This window comes from Patella vulgata, chromosome 4, assembly GCF_932274485.2.
Source record: "Patella vulgata chromosome 4, xgPatVulg1.2, whole genome shotgun sequence".
NCBI classification, from domain to species: Eukaryota; Metazoa; Mollusca; class Gastropoda; family Patellidae; genus Patella; species Patella vulgata.
In genome coordinates, this window is record NC_065882.2 from 30,412,710 (window position 1) to 30,438,034 (window position 25,325).

The 25,325-nt window shown below is 34.9% G+C and overlaps 1 protein-coding gene across 6 annotated transcripts in view; it reads right to left on the reverse strand.

The window, feature by feature from the left end:
- LOC126817146 (dystrophin) overlaps positions 1-25,325 on the reverse strand; it is a 293,105-nt gene that overhangs the window by 147,120 nt on the left and 120,660 nt on the right. For 5 of the 6 annotated variants that reach the window (XR_007678819.2, XR_008787851.1, XM_050543981.2 and 2 more), the window contains exon 4: positions 18,681-18,755. The exons of the other annotated variant lie outside the window; for it this stretch is intronic. Coding sequence is in view for 2 of the 5 variants with exons in the window: in XM_050543981.2 (XP_050399938.2) it covers positions 18,681-18,755 (75 nt within the window). In the remaining 3 variants the exon portion in view is untranslated. The remainder of the gene's footprint in view (positions 1-18,680; positions 18,756-25,325) is intronic. 6 annotated transcript variants of the gene reach the window in all.

A 25,325-nucleotide genomic window follows, 5' to 3' on the forward strand; every position in this document is an offset into this window, starting at 1 on the left:
CTTGCTTCAATCTCATCTATTCAAACGTTTGACTTTTCTACCAGTGATGGGATTTTGCCCGTCTATTCCGGACATGTCCGACGCTATTTTCCAAACGTCCTAAATTGTCCGACCAGGAATATGCCCAATCGGACATCAAGACATGGTAAATAATATTCAAAATTCCAAAATTAATATAGTGTACTGAGTGTATAACTCAACAGGTCACAATTTTTATCCGATTTTAATTTTGACGAAACTTGGGATATAGGTCTGTCTCCCTAAGCTCTTGGTTCCTTTCGATATTGGCATATATCGGACCATAACTTTCTGGATCATGGCTCCTGATTGTACGCAAAATCACGTTTTTAGCTTGTGGACTCTCTGAAGGTCACAATTTTAGTCCAATATTTTAAAAAACGTATAAATTGATCACCGTTACACCGTTTCGTGTAAATCGGACCAAAACTGTCGGATAAAATGGCCGCCCCTCGTATGCAAATAATGTAAGAAATATAGCATATCAAGGTTGTGGACCTTCTACAGGCCACAATGTTTATCCGATTTTGATGAAACTTTAAATTTATGTTTATATCACAAAAATCTTTGTTCCTGTTGATAATCGCGCATATTCGAATACAACTTTCTAGATTATGACCACAGATTGTTAGTAAAATAGCACGTTTAGTTTGTGGACCCCCTCGAAGTCACAATTTGTATTCAATTTTAAAAACCGTTTAAATGTATCCCCGATACAAATCAATGAAGGTTGAGTTCGAATTTTGTATAAATCTGACCGAAACAGACAGACAAAATGGCCGCTCCTTGTACACAAGGTTGTAGACACTCCAGAAGTCACAATTTTCATCCGATTTTGATGAAATTTGAAATGTATGTTTATAATCTAAAGATCGTGGTTCTTTATTATATTTTTGCATATCAGACGGTAACTGGATTATGGCCCCTGTTTGTATGAAAAACCACTTTTTTTGGCTTGTGGACTCTCTGGAGGTCACAACTTTTATCCAATTTTTAAAAAAAACTTATAAATTGATAACCGTTACACTCTCATGATGGTTGAGTTCCAATTTCGTTAAAATCGGATCAAAACTGCCTGACAAAATAACCACTCTTTGTACGCAAATTGTGTAAAAGTATGTAATACGAAGGTTGTGGACACTCTAGCAGTCACATTTTTTATCCAATTTTGATGAAACTTAAAATATATGTTTATGTTCTCAGTCCCTGTCGATATTTGCGCATTTCAGACCATAACTCTCTGGTTTATGACCCCTGATTGAACGAAAAGTGACTTTTGTTTTTAGCTTGTTCTCTATCCATCTCGTGCAAAAGGTGGGTGGGCGTATCTTGCCCGGCAACCGCTGTTTTTTTTAGTTGGCCAGCTCATCCAAACAACAGAAGACAAAAACACAGTGCAACATTTAAAGATAACACTAGTGTTATAGGTCTTTTTTATTTTCCACCAGTGTTAACACTGGTATTAACCTAGTTTAGACACTGGTGTAAACACTAGTGCTAAATTGAGGGGCTCAGGTTAAGGCACTAAAAAGAACACCAGTTATACACCACTACAACACAACCTTAACACGAGTGTAACTCGGGACTTGAATTGACCCATTGTGTCCGATAACTTGTCTAGTTTATGAAACTAAATGGTCATAAACTGAATGACTAAACTAAATGGTCATAAACTAGATGACCAATGTCAAAACTAAATGATGTTTCTTAAACTAAACGGTAGCACAAACTGGGCGTTATTTGATGAATCTTGATGGTATTTAGCACTTTCTGCAAGGCAATCTATTAACTGAATATGTGTATTAGATTATAGATGGTAAGCTCAGTTTCTTTCCTTTTTTCATCAAATCTGAATGATACCCGGTCCCTAGTGTGATCTAATGACGATTCTAATAATGTATAACATGTATTGAGTTATTTTGACATTTTTGCCTTTATAGCACTTTTGAACATGGGATTTCTCCTAGTAATTTTATCTGATCATATATTGTAATATATCATTATAGAGCCTCGCTATTATTCAACTGCTCAAACTGGTTGTTAAACTATCCTGACAAATAGGTCCATACCGAAAGTATTAAAAAAATGAAAAAAAAAAAAATTGGCACTCTTGCGAAAAACTTGATTTCTCCGTCAGATATTTGTGGACAAAATTAACTAAAGTGTCGTTGGATAGTCCCATTAAAAGACTATGAAATGACATCTGAATAATACGAATTTGATGGTTAGGAAATAAATAATGGTATGCCGAAAATTTAGTATTTTCCATTTATGAGCCTTTTGACTTGAGACATCCTTTTCTCGAAAACGACACCTACAATTTTTCTTCAACTTTATTTATTCAGAGTCCTTTCGGTGGTCTAGGATGTGAATCCAAAAATAAAAGCATTGAAATTCCAAAAATAAAAGCATTGAAATAACATAACTGGTTCAACAAGCAGTTGCCATGCAAGATATGGCCACATTTTGCAAGAGATAGACAATCACTATCAGGGGCCATAATCCAGAAAGATATGGTCCGATATGCGCGAATATCAAAAGAAACCGATCTTTGGGTTATGAACATACATTTCAAGTTTCATCAAAATCGGATTTAGCGATTTAGCTCCTTTAATTAACAAATACATGTAGATTGTTTTGAGGTGACCTTTCCCCTGTATGTAACTAATCAGTAAATGTTCATATTTTTGCACCAACATAGATAATGTTAGATCAAAATTTCTTTTAATGATAATTGATAAATTCGTAAATAGCATTGTACGATGGCTCATTAGACCATTAATATTTTGATATTGAACCCTTTCTATGGAAATAAATATATAACCCTTGTTTTACTTATGAATATTTTATATTAATCTCCCCAGGATCTCCCCAGGAAAAAGTTCCAAAATCATTTAATTGGTTAATATCAAATTGGTCAATGTCAAAGTATATGAGTAAAATAGTGTAAGACATTTTATACCCTGGCTTAGAGAGAGAGAGAGAAATGGGGTTTAACGTCCACTCGACACAAACTAGGTCATTTTGGGACTAACATATGGTTTAACTTTATTTCAACAATTCAACAATACGCACTATGATCAATGCCGAGTGCCATTTTGGCCAATCAAAATAAAGAAAACTTCTATCCCCGATCCTTCAATCATGGCTTACATAGTCAACAAGGACACATTTTTCTGGCATTCTGACCAGAAAAATGAAGTGCCTTATTCATCAGAATGCAACACAGCCCTGCCATTTACTGGTTTTTAACGACAACACCTGGAGGCATTGTGTGCAATATTCAAAACAGTGGCAGACTTTGGATAGAGAAGAAAAAATTAAAAAACATTGCAATCACGTATCGAGATGTGTTCAAATAATGTGTTTATTATTATTATTTTCTTAGTCTTAGTATTTAAATTTTTTCTAGGCTGTGAGTGTTCACGTTGGTTGTTGTTAAGAAATATATAAAGTACTTGTTCACAATACATGGTATCCCGCAAACCAGTGTTGGGCAAACTTTCAAGTTTTAAAACAAAACCGAAGCCTAAACTGGTGAAGAGAAAAAATGTACCATAATAGACTAAAATAAATATGTATGCTGCACATGTCTGATATATAAAGAAATAGTTAAGATTTTTAATACATGTAGTTCAAAAATTAAACATTAAATATTACTGTAATGACTTTAATTGACAAAAGTTCTGATTTTAATGAAAATGAATATGGAAAAAACAGTATGTACAAGCTCTGTTGATAAGATATGAATTTATAGGCTTGAATCAGCATACAATAGGTATGTAAAAAGATATATACAAAGTCATTTTAAAATTTAATAAAACATGTTGATTTTGATTTTATAATTATACTAAATCATTCATGGACTAAAGTGTACAAAATATGCATAATGAATTTGTTATGGTTAATATATGTTATAGCGAGTTCAATGATAGGTTCAATATTAACAAAGATTACTTGAATAGTAAAACTGTTCAAAATTTAAACTCGACTACTGATACAGATTTAAAACATTAGTTTTACTATAAAATAAAATAAAATTATAATCTGATGGAATAACTTGATTTTAAAAATATCAGAAATCAAGAGAAAAAAAAATCACTAAACTTCAGCCGATCATAAGGGACAGACACAAAAAAAATCCCTGATGTAAGAGTTATAAACTATGTGAGAATGTAGCATTCAACTGAGGATAAAATCCATGCTCCCATATATTGCTTTAATTTTAGTAATGCCAGGTTAAAGGTGTACAAAGAATTGGGGATAGAAAATCATTTTAAAGAAAAGGAAAAAATAATAATACTTTTATAACAGATATTTGTTGATGTAATAATGAAAATATATATATTTATTTTTTTTATATATAGTTTTTACATTCAACATTCTTCTTCATCATCATGATCATCATCATCCATAGCCATCTCTGTGGGTGTAGGTGTGGAATTTTGACAGTCTTTACATCCACATAGATCTGTACAGGAAAGAGCAGCAACTTTACACGAACATCTACAATTAATACAATTGTGTGATAGATTAAATTATCTTTGCTCAATTAACAATATATTACCAGTAATATAGTAACTTAGCTCAGACTTCCTGGGTGAATATTAATTTCTAAACTATAATTCTTGCATGATATCTATACTAGAATATATCGCCTAAAACTATGAAGCCCAATTAGCCGGCCCACTAGATCCCTACATCTAATTTTTTTTTGAGCAATGCAATCTCTAAATGAAATCAAAATCTTAAATTGCTTATTTAAATAGCATTTCCACCTGTAGGATCAATAATCTTTGCAGATCTTTTCACGGCTTAGACTAATTGCCTTTCATTTTTCTGTAAAGGCTATTCCAAACTATGCTCCCACAAGACGGCAGGTTTTGTTTTAGACCAATCACCGACGGAATATAAATTTGACAAAGTTCCATGGAACCTGACAAAATGATTCTAATAAGAATGTAATTTTAAATATTATGTGCTGTACTCCATATTTCTAATATTACTTTATTGAAAATGATATTTCATAACCCTTGACATTGTAATTAATGACTAATGTAATTTGTTAGTTATGTTTCATAAAAATGTTTTGCCCTTCACCAGTTTAGGCTTCGGTTTTGTTTTAAAACTTGAAAGTTTGCCCACCACTGGTTTGCGTGATACCATGTATTGTGAACAAGTACTTTATATATTTCTTAACAACAACCAACGTGAACACTCACAACCTAAAAAAAATTTAAATACTAAGACTAAGAAAATAATAATAATAAAATAACTAATAATAACATACAAACATACCTTCGAGTTCGAACACATCTCGATACGTGATTGCAATGTTTTTTAATTTTTTCTTCTCCATCCAAAGTCTGCCACTGTTTTGAATATTCCACACAATGCCTCCAGGTGTTGTCGTTAAAAACCAGTAACTTGCAGGGCTGTGTTGCATTCTGATGAATAAGGCACTTCATTTTTCTGGTCAGAATGCCATAAAAATGTGTCCTTGTTGACTATGAACGCCATGATTGAAGGATCGGGGATAGAAGTTTTCTTTATTTTGATTGGCCAAAATGGCACTCGGCATTGATCATAGTGTGTATTCCTACGTGTGTAATGTTTATTTTTTAGGTGATTAGGTTAAAAAGAATTCCATTTTTAAAAAATAATTATTAAATACTGGCACATGCTGAATGTGTGGAGATCTGTTTTTTTAAATTAGTACAAAGAGACGTGTAATTTAAAAAATTAAAATCTCCCACAGAGGTTGTTGCAACGAACTTGAACAATAAATTCCTTCGGTCTTTCGCCTAAATAAGCTTATAAACATTATGTAATATTTGAATCAAATTTTTTTTTATTATATTAAATTGTTATTAAATTTGTTTATTTCTATGTTTAATTTGATTAGTTTTTCTTATTCTCTTATTCAATTTGAATTGAAAATCCCATATAACCTAATTCCAAACCCATAGCTTTTACATTCTAAAGATAGAGCAGTGTAATATGACACTTATACAATACACCATCTGAATAGATAATAATTGGGCTACAATTTATTGTCTTTGAGAAGTTGATGACAGCATTCTCTTCAACATGTCTTTGAGGTCACATTCCTAAACTTGAAGAAATCTGGCTGATTTCTAGTTAGTCTTAGGACTGAATATACGTCCACGTGGAAGTATATAAAACAATTTTTCGTATAATCAGGGGCCATAATCGAGGAAGTTGCACCACGAATATCGAAAAGAACAGAGATCTTTGGGTTATAAACATACATTTCAAGTTTCATCTAAATCGGATAAAAATTGTGACCTCAAGATTACATGTATATACTTTTACACTATTTGCGTACAGGGAGCGGCAATTTTGTTTGGCAGTTTCAATCTGATTTTTACGAAATTCAAATTCAACCATTATTATGGTGCAACGTTGATATATTGAAACAATTTTTAAAATCAGATAAAGATAGGCTGCCAGGCAACGAAACATACGCCCACAGCAGCTAAATCGTCCAGGCAGTCAACAAGAGTTGTCACATATTTTTACTTTTTTCGGTAATGAAACATTTATAATACACTAAAATCTGATTAATCTGAAATGTGGGCGTATAAAAATCTACGTCATAAGCCAAACAGAATCACTCGTCCGCAAATATTAGTTAGCTAAACTTATAAAGATAGGTTGCCATGCAACGAAACATATGCCCACAGCAGCTAAGTTGTCCGAGCAGTCAACAAGAGTTGTCTCATATTTTTTCAATTTTCGGTAATGAAACATTTATAATACACTAAAATCTGATTAAGAGTAACCACAACAACTCATTAAGTAATTATCAGAAAATCATTAGAATTTGTTTGGTTTTTATAAAGTTCTGCCCCATGCTAATGTTTAGTATCTGAAACATTTAATATCATGGATTTAGATGTTCAAGTAATCAAAATTCATTGAAAATCGATATACTTGTTTGTCTCAAGACCTTAAACACTGTATCAATCTGAAGTCAATTGAATGATCAAGGACCATAACTTTGGCAGTAATTATCGGAAATCGTTGAAAATCAATAGGATTCTTCTTCTGATGACCTTAAACACTGTGTATAAATTTAAAGTCAATCGGATATTAACTTTAGCCTCTAGAGCAATTGTGGGCGCCGGACGGGAGCGATGACAATATACGGCCACATTTCAATGTGGGCTTATAAAAAGGTTTATATATTAAGATAGCTGATCTAATGACAATTCTAATAATGTGTAATATGTATTGTGGACGCCAGACGGATGGGCGGGGGCGACGGGAATATACGACCACATTTCAATGTGGGCATATAAAATTATTACCTCTAGATAGGGTGCCCCACCATAAATAAATATCTCCAAATATCTTGACAATTACACCACAATATCTATATATATACCAAGCCTTAAATTAGTATTAAACATTTATAGTCACTAAATAAACGGTCATGTTGTACTTAATAAGCTATGATCATTTAATCATCCATAAATAATACATTGAAAGATGGTTCCGAGTGTCGGCCATAACATCAAAGCACATGTAAGTAAAAAATAGGTTTACGTGCCCTTGTTTCAAAAGTAGTCTCGCTTAACCAGTCTACCGACCATTCTATGTTTGATTAACAGGCCGGGATAATCAAGACTACTTTTTTACGAAACATAACAGAAAGCTGGAACAATAAACTGAATTTAGAAACACACACGTTGGGCAACTCAACAATTGTTTTAAGAACCTTGTAAAAGTAAAATGAAACTACTGCTAGTATCATGTTCTTGCCCAACGCAAGTATTTTAGACATATTATTTGTACTAAACCACATAAGCTAAATATTACTGTTATTCAGAATCACTAACAATAGATTTTTTACGGCTGTAATAGTTAATAGATGTGTAGAGAATTGCACGTGCGATGGCTATTTATAGTATCATAGACATTACCTCTGAGTATTATCACAGTGCGTAGTAAGCGTGAAATCACTTCGAGATAATCCACTGAAGTGTGTACATTTGCCGTGTCGAGATCAACTTTCTGTACGGAAAATTTTGGGTGCACGGGTCACCCTACTCTAGAGGGTCCAAAAGCTAAAAATGCGATTTTTTGTACATTTAGGGGCCATAATCCAGAAAGTTATGATCTGATATGCGCAAATAGCGAAAGGAATATGTTTCAAGTTCCATGTTCCAAGTAAAGGTGATATATTCAATTGTTTTTTTTAAATAGGATAAAAATTGTGACCTCTAGAGAGGAACAACAAGCTAAAAACATGACTTTTCGTACAATCAAGGGCCATAATTCAGGAAGTTACGGTCCGATATGCAGGAATATCAAAAGGAACCAAGATCTTTAGGTTATAAACAGGGCTCACACGGGCTTTCAATTTTTTTCCGCCAAAATGGATGATAATTTTTATATAAAAAAATGTTCATATTTTTTTTCTGCCAACTGGAATATTTTATCTGCCAAAAATGTGTGATAAAAAAGACAACATCTAACGATTTTATGTCTCAGCTAGGCTTATTAATATTTTAAAACAATTACCGATATATACATTACAATATAAAACTCTTTAAAAATCTGTCTGTCTATAATAGATTAGCACAGTTTGGATTCAATAATATCCTTTTTTATTTTTGGTGACTTTAGTCTATTTGAACACCGTACTGCACAATATATTTTCAGTATTTACATGTCAGATCTCATTCAAGGATTGCCAATTTTCTATAAATTTATGTGTTGCGTGTAAAATAGGCCTATAGTTATTTTCAAGTACCGTAAAGGTATCAGAATTTCAATTATATTTGTAAGAGATGCTTACAATTATACCCGTCGTTCACCTTTAGAGCATTTTAGCGACACTAATATGATGATACATATGGCGAATTGATTTCTGGCTCAAGAATCGTCGCTATCCAACTCTTTCTTACGTTTTCGACCAGTGGTGATGATATAATTTGAAATAATGATATCCGATCAGCATGCTTGTATATCTTATATGCCGTATATGAAGCCAACGAAACATCAAATAAACACCGCTTAGATTAATCATTAGGAGTAAATAATTACTTGAGATAGGCTTTATATACATCATTAGCAATTATCAATCAACTAATCATTAATCCAAGACAACTGATTAGTATTACTCATTTATAGTATTACGCCACGTGATTGACACTCAATTAATGGTTAATCCGGGATAAATACGATTAGAATTTTAAGATTTTATTCCGCCAGTTCTGAAAAAGAATCGCCAGTACCGCAAAACATTATCGCCAAAATAAAATTTTCATCGCCACTTTCATATTTTTATTGCAAATTGCGACTTCGATGTAACGGTGATATATTCGAAGGATATAAGGTCCACAAGCTAAAAACGCAATTTTCCGTACAATCAGGGGCCATAATTCAGGAAGTTATGGTCCGATATGCGTGAATATCGAAAGGAACCGAGATATGTGGGTTATATGCATACATTTCAAGTTTAAACCATATTGAATAAAATTGTGATCTCTACAGTGTTCACAAGCTAAAAACGTGATTTTTTGTACAATCAGGGGCCATAATCCATGAAGTTACAGTCCGATACATGCAAATATCGAAAGGAATCAAGATCTTAGGGTGATAAACCCATATTTCAAGTTTCATTGAAATCGGATAAAAATTGTGACCTGTACAGTGTTCACAAACAATTGTGGACGGACAGACAGGGGCGACGATAATATACGTGGGCGTATAAAAAACATTTTTTTGTATAATCAGGGGCCATAATCGAGGAAGTTGGACCGCAGTATGTGTGAATATCGAAAAGAACAGAGATCTTTGGGTTATAAACATACAATTCAAGTTTCATCTAAATTGGATCACCGGCTGCCAGGCAGGATACGCCCACATTTTGCAAGAGATGGATAGAGAACAAGCTAAAAACAAACAGGATTTTTTGTACATTCAGGGGCAATAATCCAGAAAGTTATTGTCTGAAATGCCCAAATATCAAAAGGGACTGAGATCTTTGGGATATAAAGATATGTTTTAAGTTTCATTAAAATCGGATAAAAATTGTGACCTCTAGAGGGTCCAGAACCTTTGTAGCATACTTTTACACAATTTGCGTACAAAGTGCGGCCATTTTGTCCAGCAACTTCATTTCGATTTTCCCGAAATTCGAATTCAACCTTCATTATGGTGGAATGGTGATATATTTAAATGGTTTTTAAAATCGAAAAAAAAAAATTGTGACCTCTTGAGAATCTGCATGCTAAAAATGCGATTTTTCGAAGAATCAGGAGCCATATTCCAGGAAGTTACGGTGTAACGGTGATATATTGGATAATAATTGTGACCTCTAGAGGGACCACAAGAAAAAAACGCGATCTTTGGTACATTCAAGAGCCATAATTCAGGAAGATACAATCCGATACGCGCGAATATCGAATGGAACCAAGATCTTTGAGTTATAAACATGTCTTTCAACTTTCATCAAAATCGGATCAAAATTGTGACCTCTAGAGGGTCCACAACCTTGATTTACCAGATGTTTACACTATTTGCGTACGAGGGGCGGCCATTTTGTCCAGCAGTTTTGGCCTGATTTTCACGAATTTCGACGCCAACAAACATTATGGTGTAACGGTGATATATTCAAATGTTTTTCCCTAATAATAATTGTGACCTCTAGAGGTACCACAAGCTAAAAACGCCTTTTTTCATACAACCAGAGGCCATAATTCAGGAAGTTACAATTTGATATGCGCGAATATTAAAAAAAAATAAGATCTTTGGGTTATAAACTTGCATTTCAAGTTTCATGAAAATCGGATCAAAATTGTTGCCTCTAGAGGGTCCACAACTTTGATATACCAGATGTTTACACTATTTGGGTACGAGGAGCGGCCATTTTGTCTGGCAATTTTGGTCCGATTTTCATGAAACTTAAAGGTGTAAAGGTTTTTTTAAATCGGATAATAATTGTGACCTCTAGAGGGACCACAAGGTAAAAACGTGATAAAGATATGTTTCAAGTTCCATCAAAATCGGATCAAAATCGTGGCCTCTAGAGGGTCCACAACCTTGATATACCATATTTTTATACTATTTGGGAACGAGTGGCGGGCATTTTGTCCAGCAGTTTCGGTCAGATTTTCACCAAATTTGAAGTCAAACATCAGTAGGGTGTAAAGGTGATATATTCAATGTTTTTTTTAAATAGGATAAAAATTGTGACCTCTAGAGGAACAACAAGCTAAAAACGTGACTTTACGTACAATCAAGGGCCATAATTCAGGAGCCAAGATCTTTGGGTTATAAATCTGTATTTCAAGTTTCATCGAAATGGGATCAAAATTGTGATCTCTAGAGGGTCCACAACCCTGATACCAGTGATGGGATTTCAAAAAATTTCTTGTCGGACATTTTTTCCCGAAAATAAAGGGGCATAACTCTTATCGTAATTTAAGCAGACGTTTTCAAAACACAATTAAGAATCACGTGTCAACAAAATATATTCAAATTCATATGTAAAAAAAAATAGGTGCACCTCATTATATTTCATGTTTAAAACCCGTACGGTATTCAAATTTATGTCAATAATATTCCTACAAAATTACATGACATCGTAATACTATAGAATGGCAGCGTGCCGACTGCTGCCGATCTGTTTCAAACTCCCCAAAAATTACCGTATTTTTCGGGTCATACGTCGGTATATTTTTCAGCAAAGTCCGACATTTGTCTGATACTCCGTTTCGATTTATATACGGAAGGTAAAAAAATGACATCCCGAAATTTATTTGGCCGTAAACCGTAGTTAACGAAGCTCTAATAAAAGGAGCGAGTGACACCAACTGCTAAATAATTGCATTCGACTGTAGCACGCGCTATCGTCTAAAACAATTAACTACTTACGTCATTCCAATCGAAATATTCGTCAACATTTCTTAGCGTGTTTATTTATTTATTTAAAGACATAAACCCCCTTCAAAATATGATCATAAATCCGACAATATGCCATCAAAATAGAATCTTTTCTCGGACATCAGGCGTATTGGATTCGGCACGTATACATCTCTTAATTTCACGTGTCTCGCGAGATTTTGTACTTTCATTTTAATTACTGAACTATATAAACGTCATATGCGTGTGTGTGAAATATCTTTATTTAACTTCGGCTTCCACCGAAAATATATCACAGACAAGTTATCGGATACAATGTATGTTGATTTGAGGTGTTATAGACTATCAGGATATGTGTTATATGACTAATTTCTACGTGTTATTGTCCGACACAAAGGAGATTAAAACGTGAGACAATGGAGAAATCACGGGTTAATCAGATTAAGTTTATAATCACTCTTATTGGATTGATATATCATCCGACAAAGGAGAAGTAATGAATTCTGTTCAGGATTGATTTGATGAATTGTCCGACAAAGGATTAAGTCAGCCAATCAAGGCAGAATAGTAGTTAATCAAGGTAGGTGTGTAGACGATATAACACGATAAATAGTCGATCACTTAATTACCTCATCAATCCAGCCTATTATCAATGATAATCGGGTTGCACGGTAGTTATACACTCAGTACACTATATTGATTTTGGAATTTGAATATTATTCACCATGTCTTGATGTCCGATTGGGCATATTCCCAGTCAGACAATTTTGGGCGTTTCGAAAAAAGATTCGGACAAATCCGGAATATACGGGTAAAATCCCATCACTGCCTGATACACAATATTTTGACACTATTTGCGAACGAGAGGCTGCCATTTTACCCAGCAGTTTCTGTCCGATTTTAAAAGAACCGGTAAAAAAAGTAAAAAAAATGGTGCTCTTGCAAAACGCGTTATTTCTACACCAGGTTTCACTGGATCAAGACAACTAACCTGTCAGTGGATAGCTCGAATGATGGACAATCTTATGACAGGAAAATGATCTCAATTTGATGGTTAGGCAATAGATTATGGGATGCCGAAAATCTAGTATTTTTCTTTTTGGAGCCTATTCAGACTCTTTTATCTCGAAAACTACTTTTATTTCTTTTCTTAAACTTCTGTTACTCAGAGTCATATTGGTCTCTTGGGTGTGATTCGTGTGAATCCAAATATAAAAGCCTCGAAATGATATAAAGGTTCCAAAAGGGTCTCATTCTTTGAAAAAAGTTGACCAGCGGCAGCCAGGCAGGATACGCCCACATTTTGCAAAAGATGGATAGAGAACAAGCTAAACAAAAAGCGATTTTTCGTACAATCCGGTGCCCTAATTCAGGAAGTTACAGTCCAATATGTGCAAATATCGAAAGGAACCGAGATCTTTGGGTAATAAACTTACATTTCAAGTTTCATCAAAATCAGAAGAAAATTGAGACCTCTAGAGAGTCCACAACCTTGATATACCATATTTTTATGCTATTTGAGTATAACGGACAGCCATTTTATCTGTCAGTTTTGGTCTTATTTTTACGAAATTCGAACTTAACCATCCTTAGGGTTTGATATATCATATTTTTATGCTATTTGAGTACGAGGGGTGGCCATTTTGTCTGTCAGTTTTGGTCCGATTTTCACGAAATTCAAACGCAATAAGGGTGTAAAGGCGATATATTCAAACGTTTTTTTAAATAGGATAAAAATTATTACCTCTATAGGGTCCACAAGCTAAAAACGTGATTTTTCGTACAATCAGGGGCCATAATTCCAGAAGTTATGGTCCAATATGTGCGAATATCCAAAGGAACAGAGTTCTTTGGGTTATAAACTTACATTTCAAGTTTCATCAAAATCAGAAGAAAATTGTGACCTCTAGAGAGTCCACAACCATGATATATCATATTTTTATGCTATTTGAGTACGAGGGGTGGCCATTTTGTCTGTCAGTTTTGGTCCGATTTTCACGAAATTCAAACGCAACCATCCTAAGGGTGTAAAGGCGATATATTCAAACGTTTTTTGAAATCGGATAAAAATTATAACCTCTATAGGGTCCACAAGCTAAAAACGTGATTTTTCGTACAATCAGGAGCCATAATTCAGGAAGTTACGGTTCGATATGTGTGAATATCGAAAGGAACCAAGATCTTTGGGTTATAAACTTACATTTTAAGTTTCATAAAAATCAGAAGAAAATTGTGACCTCTAGAGAGTCCACAACCTTGATATATCATTTTTTTTACGCTATTTTAGTACGAGAGGTGGTCATTTTGTCTGTCAGTTTTGGTCCAATTTTTACAAAATTCGAACTCAACCATCCTTAGAGTGTAACAGTGATATATTCAAACGTTTTTTTAAATCGCATAAAAATTATGACCACTATAGGGTCCACAAGCTAAAAATGCGATTTTTTGTACAATCAGGGGCCATAATTCAGGAAGTTACAGTCCGATATGCGCGAATATTGAAAGGAACCGAGATCTTTGGATTATAAACTTACATTTCAAGTTTCATCAAAATCAGAAGAAAATTGTGACCTCTTGAGCGTCCACAACTTTGATATACCATATTTTTAGGCTATTTGAGTACGAGGGACAGCCATTTTATCTGTCAGTTTTGGTCCTATTTTTACGAAATTCGAACTTAACCATCCTTAGGGTTTGATTTATTCAAACGTGTTTTTAAATCGGATAAAAATTATGACCTCTATAGGGTCCACAAGCTAACCAGCGGCTGCCAGGCAGGATACGCCCACATTTTCGAGAGATGGATAGAGAACAAGCTAACAAGAAAGTGATTTTTCCTACAATCAAGGGCCATAATTCAGGAAATTACAATTCGATATGCGTGAATATCGAAAGGAACCGAGATCTTTGGGTTATAAACTTACATTTCAAGTTTCAACAAAATCGGATAAAAATTGTGACCTCTATAGTGTCCACAACCTTGATATACCATATTTTTACGCTATTTGAGAACGAACGGCGGCCATTTTGTCTGTCAATTTTGGTCCTATTTTTACGAAATTCGAACTTAACCATCCTTAGGGTGTAACGGTGATATAATAATACGTTTTTTTTAAATCGGATAAAAATTATGACCTCTATAGGGTCTACAAGCTAAAAACGCGATTTTTCGTACAATCAGGGGCCATAATTCAGGAAGTTACAGTCCGATATGCGCGAATATCGACAGGAACCAAGATTTTTGGGTTATAAACTTATATTTCAAGTTTCAACAAAATCGGATAAAAATTGTGACCTCTATAGTGACCACAACCTTGATATACCATATTTTTACGCTATTAGAGAACGAACGGCGGCCATTTCGTCTGTCAATTTTGGGCCGATTTTCACGAAATTCGAACTCAGCCATCCTTACGGTGTAACGGTGATATAATAATACGTTTTTTTAAATCGGATAAAAATTATGACCTCTATAGGGTCCACAAGCTAAAAACACGATTTTTGGTACAATCAGGGGCCATAATTCAGGAAGTTAAGGTCCGATATGTGCGATTTCGTAAGGAACCGAGATCTTTGGGTTATAAAGTTACATTTCAAGTTTCTTCAAAATAGAATTTAAATTGTGACCTCTATAGGGTTCACAAGCTAAAAACATGATTTTTCGTACAATCATGGGCCATAATCCATGAGGTTTCGATCCTATACATGCCAATATCGAAAGCAACCAAGATCTTTTAGAGATAAACCTATATTTCAAGTTTCGTCAAAATCTGATAACAATATATGTCCACATGAAAATGTGGGCGTATAAAAAATTGTTAAATTACTGAAAATGCACTCCTATTTTCTATTTTTTTAAAAAAAACTACTCAATGTAAGTTTCTTGTGTTAAAACTATTCTGACAATGATCTGTAAACCAGAAGTAGTCAAAAAAATATTCGATAATTAAAAAGATAGGTTGCACGGCAATGAATCATACGCCCACAGCAGCTAAATCATCCGAGAGGTTGACAAAGGTTGTCACACATTTATTCATTTGTAGGTAATTTGGGGCATTTACAAGACAATTTCATACAGGTCAGTTTATAATTTTTGTCGTTTGAGGGTTCACGAGGTTCTACAAACTGAAACAAGGGCCTTAACTCTGGAAATAATTTACATCAAATTTTGAAATTTGACAAGACTTTTTCGTTTTACTAATTCAAAGAATGCATCTAAATTTCATACAGAGATCGGATGATAACAAAATAAAACAAGGGCCATATCTCTAGAAAAGATAGGTTGCCAGGCAACAAAACATACGCCCACAGCAGCTAAATTGTCCGAGCGGTCGTCAAGGGTTGTCGCATATTTATTCCTTTGTAGGTAATTGGGGGCCTTTACAAGACAGTTCCATACAGATCAGATTATAAATTTTGTTGTTTGAGGGTTAACAAGGTTCTACAAACTGAAACAAGGGTCCTCTGGAAGTAATCTGCAGAAATTGTCGAAATTTGACAGGCTTTTTCGTTTTACTAATTTAAATAATACATATAAATTTCATACAGATCACATGATCACTTTTGTCATTCAAACGTTCACAACTGCCATAACTCTGGAAATTATTGACGGAAACTGCTGAAATTCAATTGATCTGTTTCACAAATTTAAATGATGCATATAAATTTCATACATATCGGATGATAACTATCATCAATCGAGAATTAACAAGGTTTAACAAAGTGAAACAAGGGAAATAACTCTAGAAGTAATCATTGTAAATTGCTGAAATTCAATAGGCTTTTTCGTTTCACTAATTTAAATCATGCATATAAATCACAAAGATCGGGTGATAACTTTTTGCGTTAGAGCGTTCACAAGGATCAATAAAGTGAAACAAGGGCCTTAACTCTAGACGTAATAAACGGAGAGAGAGAGGGAGAGAGAAATGGGGTTTAACGTCCACTCGACACAAACTAGGTCATTTCGGGACTAACAAATGGTTTAATTCTATTTCAATAATTCTCTTGCGCATAGGGGTCTTTAGCAGTGGGAGGAAACCGGAGGACCCGGAGAAAACCCACGAGGTTGGACAGGCTACCCTACTCCTTGTCACGTACAACCGGGGATTCGAAACCACACCAGTCGACTCAATGACAGACTTTATGATACAGCACGCGCACGCTAACCATTCAGCCATAATCCCCCCCCCCCCCCCCCCCCCCCGTAATAATCGGAAATTGCTGAAATTCAATAGGCTTCTCCGTTTCACTAATCTAAATACTGCATATAAATTTCACAAAGATCGAATTATAACTTTTGGCGTTGGAGCGTTAACAAGGTTCAATAAAGTGAAACAAGGGCCACAACTCTAGACGTAATAAATGGAAATTGCTGTAATTCAGTAGGCTTCTCTGTTTCAGTAATCTAAATGCATATAAATTTCAGAAAGATCGGATGTTAACTTTCGACGTTAGAGTGTTCACAAGGATCAATATAGTGAAACAAGGGCCATAACTCTAGACGTAATAAACGGGAATTGCTGAAATTCAATAGGCTTCTTCAATCAGCAATCTAAATAATGCATATAGATTTCAGAAAGATCAGATGATAACTTTTGACGTGAGAGCATTCACAGAGATCAATAAAGTGAAACAAGGGCCATAACTCTAGACGTAATAAACGGAAATTGCCGAAATTCAATAGGCTTCTTCGTTCCAGTAATCTAAATAATGCATATAAATTTCAGAAAGATCGGATGATAACTTTTGGTGTTAGAGCGTTCACAAGGTTCATTAAAGTGAAACAAGGGCCATAAGTCTAGACAGAAGAAACGGGAATTGCCGAAATTCAATAGGCTTCTTCGTTTCAGTAATCTAAACAATGCATATGAACTTCAGAAAGATCGGATGATAACTTTTGGTGTTACGAGCGTTCACAAGGTTCAATAAAGTGAAACAAGGGCCATAACTCTAGATGTAATAAACAGAAATTGCTGAAATTCAATAGGCTTCTTCGTTTCACTAATTTAAATAATGGATATAAATTTCACAAAGATCGTATGTTAACTTTTGTTGTTCAAGCGTTCACAAGATTGAACAAAGTGAAACAAGGGCCATAACTCTAGACGTAATAAACGGAAATTATTGAAATTCAATAGGCTTCTTCATCTCACTAATGTAAACAACATATATCAATTTTAAAACAATTGGAGGATAACTTTTGGCGTTAGAGCGTTCACAAGAAATTGTGGACGATGGACGGACGGACCGACAGACTGACGGACGGGGGGGGGGGGGGGGGGGGGGGGATCGGCAATATACGTCCACATTTCAAAGTGAAATAAGGGCCATAACTTCAGAAGAAATTAATGGAAATTATTAAAATTAAATAGGATTCTTCATCTCACTAGTGTAAACAACATATATCAATTTCAAAATAAGATTATAAATGTAGTCTGTAGGTAGAGTGTTCACAAGAAATTGTGGGTGATGGATGGACAAGATGGGGGTGACGACAATATACAACCACATTTCCATATGGGCATATAAAAAAGTATTTTCAAATTACATCAATAGCTTTTAAATCATTTGTCAAAAGGCATCACAGACTTTACATATTATCAGGTCTTGTAGTTATTTATGTACAAAAAAATTGTACAGGTTTCAGACCAAATTTAATCTTTCGTACTATGCAATGCCTTATATGGTTATGGAATTCAAAGCATTGATTGGCTGAGGCACGATAGATAGATAAATAGATCAATAAATAAGATTTGACTCACAGCCAAGTCTTTTTTGTAGATGTCTCATCTTAATGGCTGTACGATAAGCAGCATACCTCATTTCACTATAAGCATCTACAATTTAACAATAAATACAATCAACTAGAGCATCACTAACACTGCTTTCATTGATATGGTACTTTTTAAGATAGGTTGCCAGGCAACAAAACATACGGCCACAGCAGCTAAATCGTCCGAGCGGTCGATAAGTGTTGTTGCATATTTATTCCTTTGTAGGTAATTGGGGGCCTTTACATGACAGTTCCATACAGATCAGATTATAAATTTTGTCGTTTGAGGGTTCACAAGATTCTACAAACTGAAACAAGGGCCTCAACTCTGGAAGTAATCTACAGAAATTGTTGAAATTTGACAGGCTTTTTCGTTTTACTAATTTAAACAATGCATATAAATTTCATACAGATTAGATGATCACTTTTGTCATTCAAACATTCACAAGGTTCACAACCGCCATAACTCTAGAAATTATTGACGGAAATTGCTGAAATTCAATAGACCTCTGTTCACAAATTTAAATGATGCATATAAATTTCATACATAGATGATCTGCCTGAATTATTCTCTGAATACTTTGATTCTAAAATTAAAAAAATTTGAGACCAATTTACTCCATCATTTTACCATCCTACAGACTGTTAGCCCTGTCTCTGAACCAACTAACACATTTTATTTCAAAACTGTTTCCCTCGAACATGTTAAGAAGTTAATGACCTCGACAACAACAAAGTCATGTGCACTAGACACAGTTCCAACTTGGATTCTTAAAAAGTGTGTGTCTTGTTTTGCACCATTACTGCTGCCTCTTATCAAACCCTTGATAAAGAAGTTATCTCTTGATCGTAACAATTTCAAAGATAGGTTGCCAGGCAACAAAACATACGCCCACAGCAGCTAAATCGTCCGAGCGGTCGACAAGAGTTGTCGTATATTTTTTCTTTTGTAGGTAATTAGGGGCATTTAATTAGGAGATAAACACTTCCTGAACAAGAAATTAGTATTATTGTGGTATTTCGAGACAAGTGTCAACGTGACTGAAATAATTCCGCCCTGCTATTCGAGACTAAAAGAGGAGTAACTCTTGGCAACAAAAATGACTTCGCTTCGGGAGTTTCATGTAAGTTTCCAGCCTTTTATTTTGCAGACTGTTATCACAATGTTGTAGCTAGTTCTTCTTTACACAATTGAAGTTCATACTTTCATCCTCTAAAATACCATATAAACCACGACAATGATGTCTAGTCCAAGATGCCAATGGTTGCTATGTAGCTGTTCTGACGTGTTGTCAACAAATGACAATTTTGGCAATGATAATGATTAGGCCTAGGCCTATTTTTCAGCTGCTATATTCGACTCCCTCATATTGTATTCTCAAGCGATTCCTTGTGACTAATGACTTATTATTAGGTAGATCATGCTAGTCAGATTTTGAAAGCATGATTTTTAAAAGAAATCCACCACCTGATTAATAAAAATTGGTGAGTGAAGCTCGCCTACCAAAAAAGAAAACATAGGCCTAGTTACGAATATATTTGGATACCTGAAAACGGTTTTAATTAATTTATGACTGATTTTCTACTGTTTTATGTATTTCAGAAATGTGATTTCATAAAAGATGATGTTTGAAAATGGTGTGATAGTCATGTGTGCAGAATTCCTTAAAGATATTTGCCAATAAAGATTTGAGTTGAGGAAGATCATTGAGCACAAAAATGAAAAAAAGTACACTGTTATATTTATACGCAGTAATTCGCCTTGATAATTTAGAGGGGGTTTATTGTCCATTCGACTACACTTTTCGACCAATCAGAATCGAGGAAATTTATAATTTGTGCTACACTAGACAATTTCATACAGATGACATTATAATTTTCGTCGTTTGAGGGTTCACAAGGTTCTAAAAACTAAAACAAGGGCCGTAACTCTGGAAGTAATCTACAGAAATTGTTGAAATTCGACAGGCTTTTTTGTTTTACTAATTCAAATAATGCATATCAATTTCATACAGATCGGATAATAACTTTTGTCGTTCGAACGTTCACAAGGTTCAACAAAGTAAAACAAGGGCCATAACTCTAGAAGTAATTTCATACAGATTAGGTTATAACTTTTGTTGTTCAAGCGTTCACAAGATTCAACAATGTGAAACAAGGGCCATAACTCTAGATGTAATTAAGGGAAATTTGCTGAATCTATATAGGCTTGTTCGTTTTACTAATTTAAACGATACATATAAATTTCACACAGATCAGATAATAACTTTTGTTGTTAGAGCAGTCACAAGGTACAACAAAGTGAAACAAGGGCCATAACTCACAGCGTATTAACGTAAATTGCTGTAATTCAATAATTCAATAGGTATCTTCGTTGCACTAATTTAAATGATGCATATCAATTTCAAACAGATAGAATGACAAGGGCCATAACTCTAGCCGTAACATACAGAAATTTTAAATATTTTATAGGCTTATTCATCTAACTAATGTAAACCACGTAAATCAATTTTAAAATAACCGGATAATAACTTTTGGAGCTAGAGCGTTCACAAAAAATTGTGGACGGCGGACGGACGGATGGACCAACGGACAAACGGACAAAAGACGGACAAGGGCACGGCAATATTGGTACACATTTCCATGCGGGCGTATAAAAATGAAGAGAATGAAATATGAAATAGTGTAGCACCATGGGTCTTTTGTCAGACGTGGAGAGCGGGGGAACCAAATCCGGTCACCACATCCTACGTATGACCCATGCATCTCTTTTCTTACTACATATCTTAGTAGCCTTGTGATCATCTAGTCTTTGCTTCCCCTTCAGGTTGTGTATTTACTTCTTCTTGTCTATCTCAGTTAGTTAACACGTTTGTCTTACCCGGAATAACAATGCAACAGTTCGTTTCTACATTTTATATATCATAGCCGGATACATAGATACAAGCATAGTACAGATTACAATACTAAAGTCATTCTCAAATACTGGGCGAGTCTGCTGATAGAAATTGTTACATCTTTTCCCTTCCAGAATCTGTCTGCTGCCTAGGAACTCAGATGGTAATCTCTCCGGAATCCAATGAAATCTGGCTTAAAAGTTTGCCATGATTTCTTTTATAGGACCTATGGACATCACGCACAGACTAGGCTATTCATGACCCTGAACCTGTGCAATTACTGATATGAGATTGGTCACTTAAACCAAATGATGCAATAGGTAAATTTCCAATCACATGTAATCTGGTAACATGTTGTTGACACATAGAACCAGCTATGTTTTGGTTCTATAACTCTTTTTTATATACCCATCTGTCACTGATATCTTAGTGCACATTTAGTACAATTAATTAATACAATATAATGCCATCATTAATTATAAGAGCAAAAATTCTAGCAAAAGTCTTACAATAGCTGCAATGACTAATATGACAAGAGGCAAAGAATGCTAGGCGTTGGGTTTGTTTTGCCAAATATTAACAACAAGAGCATCGCTAACGCTACAATATACGTCCACATTCCTGCTTTGATTAATATGGTACTTTTTAAAATGAAGAGAATGAAATATGAAATGGCTGTAATATGACAAGAAACAAAAAAGAGGGTGTGACACTGCCCCAGGGGGTCGGTGCATGCACCAAAATAAATAGTTACTGTCTTTACAGTATAAGGAATAAATATGCAAAGTTCCAAGATGGTCCATTCAGAATTGCAGCCTGTAGATGATAAATACAAAAATTGGGTGTGGCTCTGCCCCTGGGGGTTGGAAATGGAACATTATAAATAGGTATCGCCCTGTTATTGAAATGATTGATATGCTGAATTTGAACAAAATCTGTAAATTATTGCAACCTGTAGAGTATTTACTGATAAAAACTAACAAAAATGTGGGTGTGGTACCACATCCACAACCCTGGGGGTCGGGACATGCACCAAAATAAATAGTTGCTATCCTTACAGTATACAGTGCTAGGACTAACTAGGAAAAAGTGCTAAATTTTGGATGTTTGGGTTTGGTCTGGTTCTCTGATTTTAATTGCTTGGTATGTTGATCTAAACAACATGTCCATCTTGAGTAGCATTATTGCCCTGTTATAAATTACATAAGCGTTGACAACTATGAACCGGCCATTCGGAATATCAAATGACAACATTTTAATTTCTAAAATAAAAAGCTCATTTTATATAAAGTCTTCAATATCATTTCTGTGGAATCGGTTGTTTAGTCTTCCAAAAACCATGGTCAGCTATTTTTGTACGCCCACATTTTCAAGTGGACGTATATTAACGATTGAGTCGCCCCTGCTTGTGGACCCTCAAGAAATCAAAGTTTATATCTGATTTTAAAAACTGTTACACCCTGAGTTCGAATTTCTTGATAATCGGATCGAAGGTTGTGGTCCCTCTAGAGGTTACGATTTGTATCCGATTTTGAAAAAACTTAATATATATGATTATGTACCAAAGATCTCAGTTTGATTTTCTCGCATATCGGACCTAACCTATTGTCTTGTGGCCCTCTATAATTGTACGAGAAATCATGCTTTTTTTTTATCTTGTCCGATTATATGTTCATATGGAGTTGATACCTAGAACAAATTTCAACAGAATTTTTCTCGATGGAATCTGGTGGAGGGGTCGCTGAAGGTCCCCCAAACAAAAATCGCTCAAAATAAAAAGATAGGTTTTCGAGTAATTAGCATAAATCCAACATGGCCGCCAACTCCAACTCCAATATCTCGGGTATGGTTGAGTTTGGAGGGTGTAAATGTATTAAGGGTAGATAGGAAAGTGGTACAGATGGCTCAGAAAAACAAAGCGAAATGACGTCCCTGTTACCTCATACCGTCATACAGCCAACAATTTGCATAAATCCAATATGGCTGCCATTGAAACTTAAAACTCTGATATCTCGGAAATGGTTGAATTTGGGGGATGTAAATGTATTACGAGTAGATAGGGAAGTGTAACCAAAGAACTCGAAAAACAATGCCAGGTGACTTCCTTCTGACTACATAACTTCATACGGTTAACAATTAGCATAAATCCAATATGGCTACCATTGGCACCTTAAAACTCCAATATCTCAGGCATGGATGGGTTTGGGGGGTATAAATGTATTATGGGTAGATAGGTAAGTGCTACCAAAGAATCAGAAAAACATACGTCCAATAATTACTATAAATCCAATATGGTCGCGTTGGAACCATAACCATCCAGTTTTTCGCGGATGGTTGAGTTTAGCGGGTGAAAATGTATTACTTGTATCATCTTGTCAAACAATTCATATATTTCTTGAATATCTATATACAATCATCAGTTTGTAAAGGTTTTAACAGGAATATTTTATTTGATTTCTGATAGACCTGGATTTCAATTATGGACTGTACAATTCTTCTGCTAACAATTCTTCTTTATTGACGATTTCAGGGACTGGAGTGTCAAGTATGCAATTGGTTCAGGTTCATGCGAATCGTTGACTATGAATTGCAATCTTTAAGTTGGCATCGGGTGAATTAGTTACCAAACTTGGCAGGTCTAGTTCTAGAGCTTCTGTCCATGTGTCTCTAGAAGGTCGGTTCATGCGAATCGTTGACTATGAATTGCAATCTTTAAGTTGGCATCGGGTGAATTAGTTACCAAACTTGGCAGGTCTAGTTCTAGAGCTTCTGTCCATGTGTCTCTAGAAGGTCGGTCAATGTAATACTTTGGTCCTTTAACTCATTATTGGATATTACATTCTATAGAGTCAAATCCTACATATGAATGAAGATGAATGATATTTTTATATATATATTAAAGAAAAACAGTGATGTTTTGGTAAAATTCTTACCATTGTCAAAATATCCATCAAATTGTATCTGTTTATGACATGTGGTTGATAGACCAAATAAGGTAAAGTTTTCCCCCTGGTTTGGGGAGAATAGGGGTGCATATTCCATATTTGGAAAGGAAATGAATGCCTAGGTCAGTCTATAACGTGCAGAAATTAGGGGGTTATACAACAGCATGTTGAGTGAATTGAGCAGAACTCACCCTGATATTCCTAGCAGCTATCATCAATGCTTTATTGAGAACATGGAACATAGAAGCCTTGCAAGCAGTTTAATAGTAAAGCTGTAGAAACAAACTAACCTCTAGTTTTATTTTACGATCACAAAGGAAACACATCAAGGAAGTCCGGTATTACTACATCGTTGCTGCTTTAATTTCAAATAAGAGATACAGAAGCCGTATGCATTCAAAGTAGGGGAGGCTTGGGAGAGTTGGGCCACTTTTTACATTTTGACGTATTGTGTTCTCTCTATTCATGGCAGAGTGCTGGTTCCTGAGGTTATGACAAGTACAAACCATCATATACACTATTTGTCAGCTGATTCCGACTGAAGGCACGCGTGTGGGTAGGGAAGGTGATTTATAAAAGGTGTCATCCCGGCTCAACCCTCCCTGGGAGTGGTGAGAGTTGGGCCATATCCCGGGAGACTTGGGCCATAGCTGAGGACAGTTGGGCCACTGAATGGGAGACTTGGGACAGATATATAACAACAAACCCAGTGAAGGAAAATGTGAACAATTTAATTCAAAACTGATAAAAAAACAATATTAAGTATTTAGAACAGCATAGGCTCAATAAAGA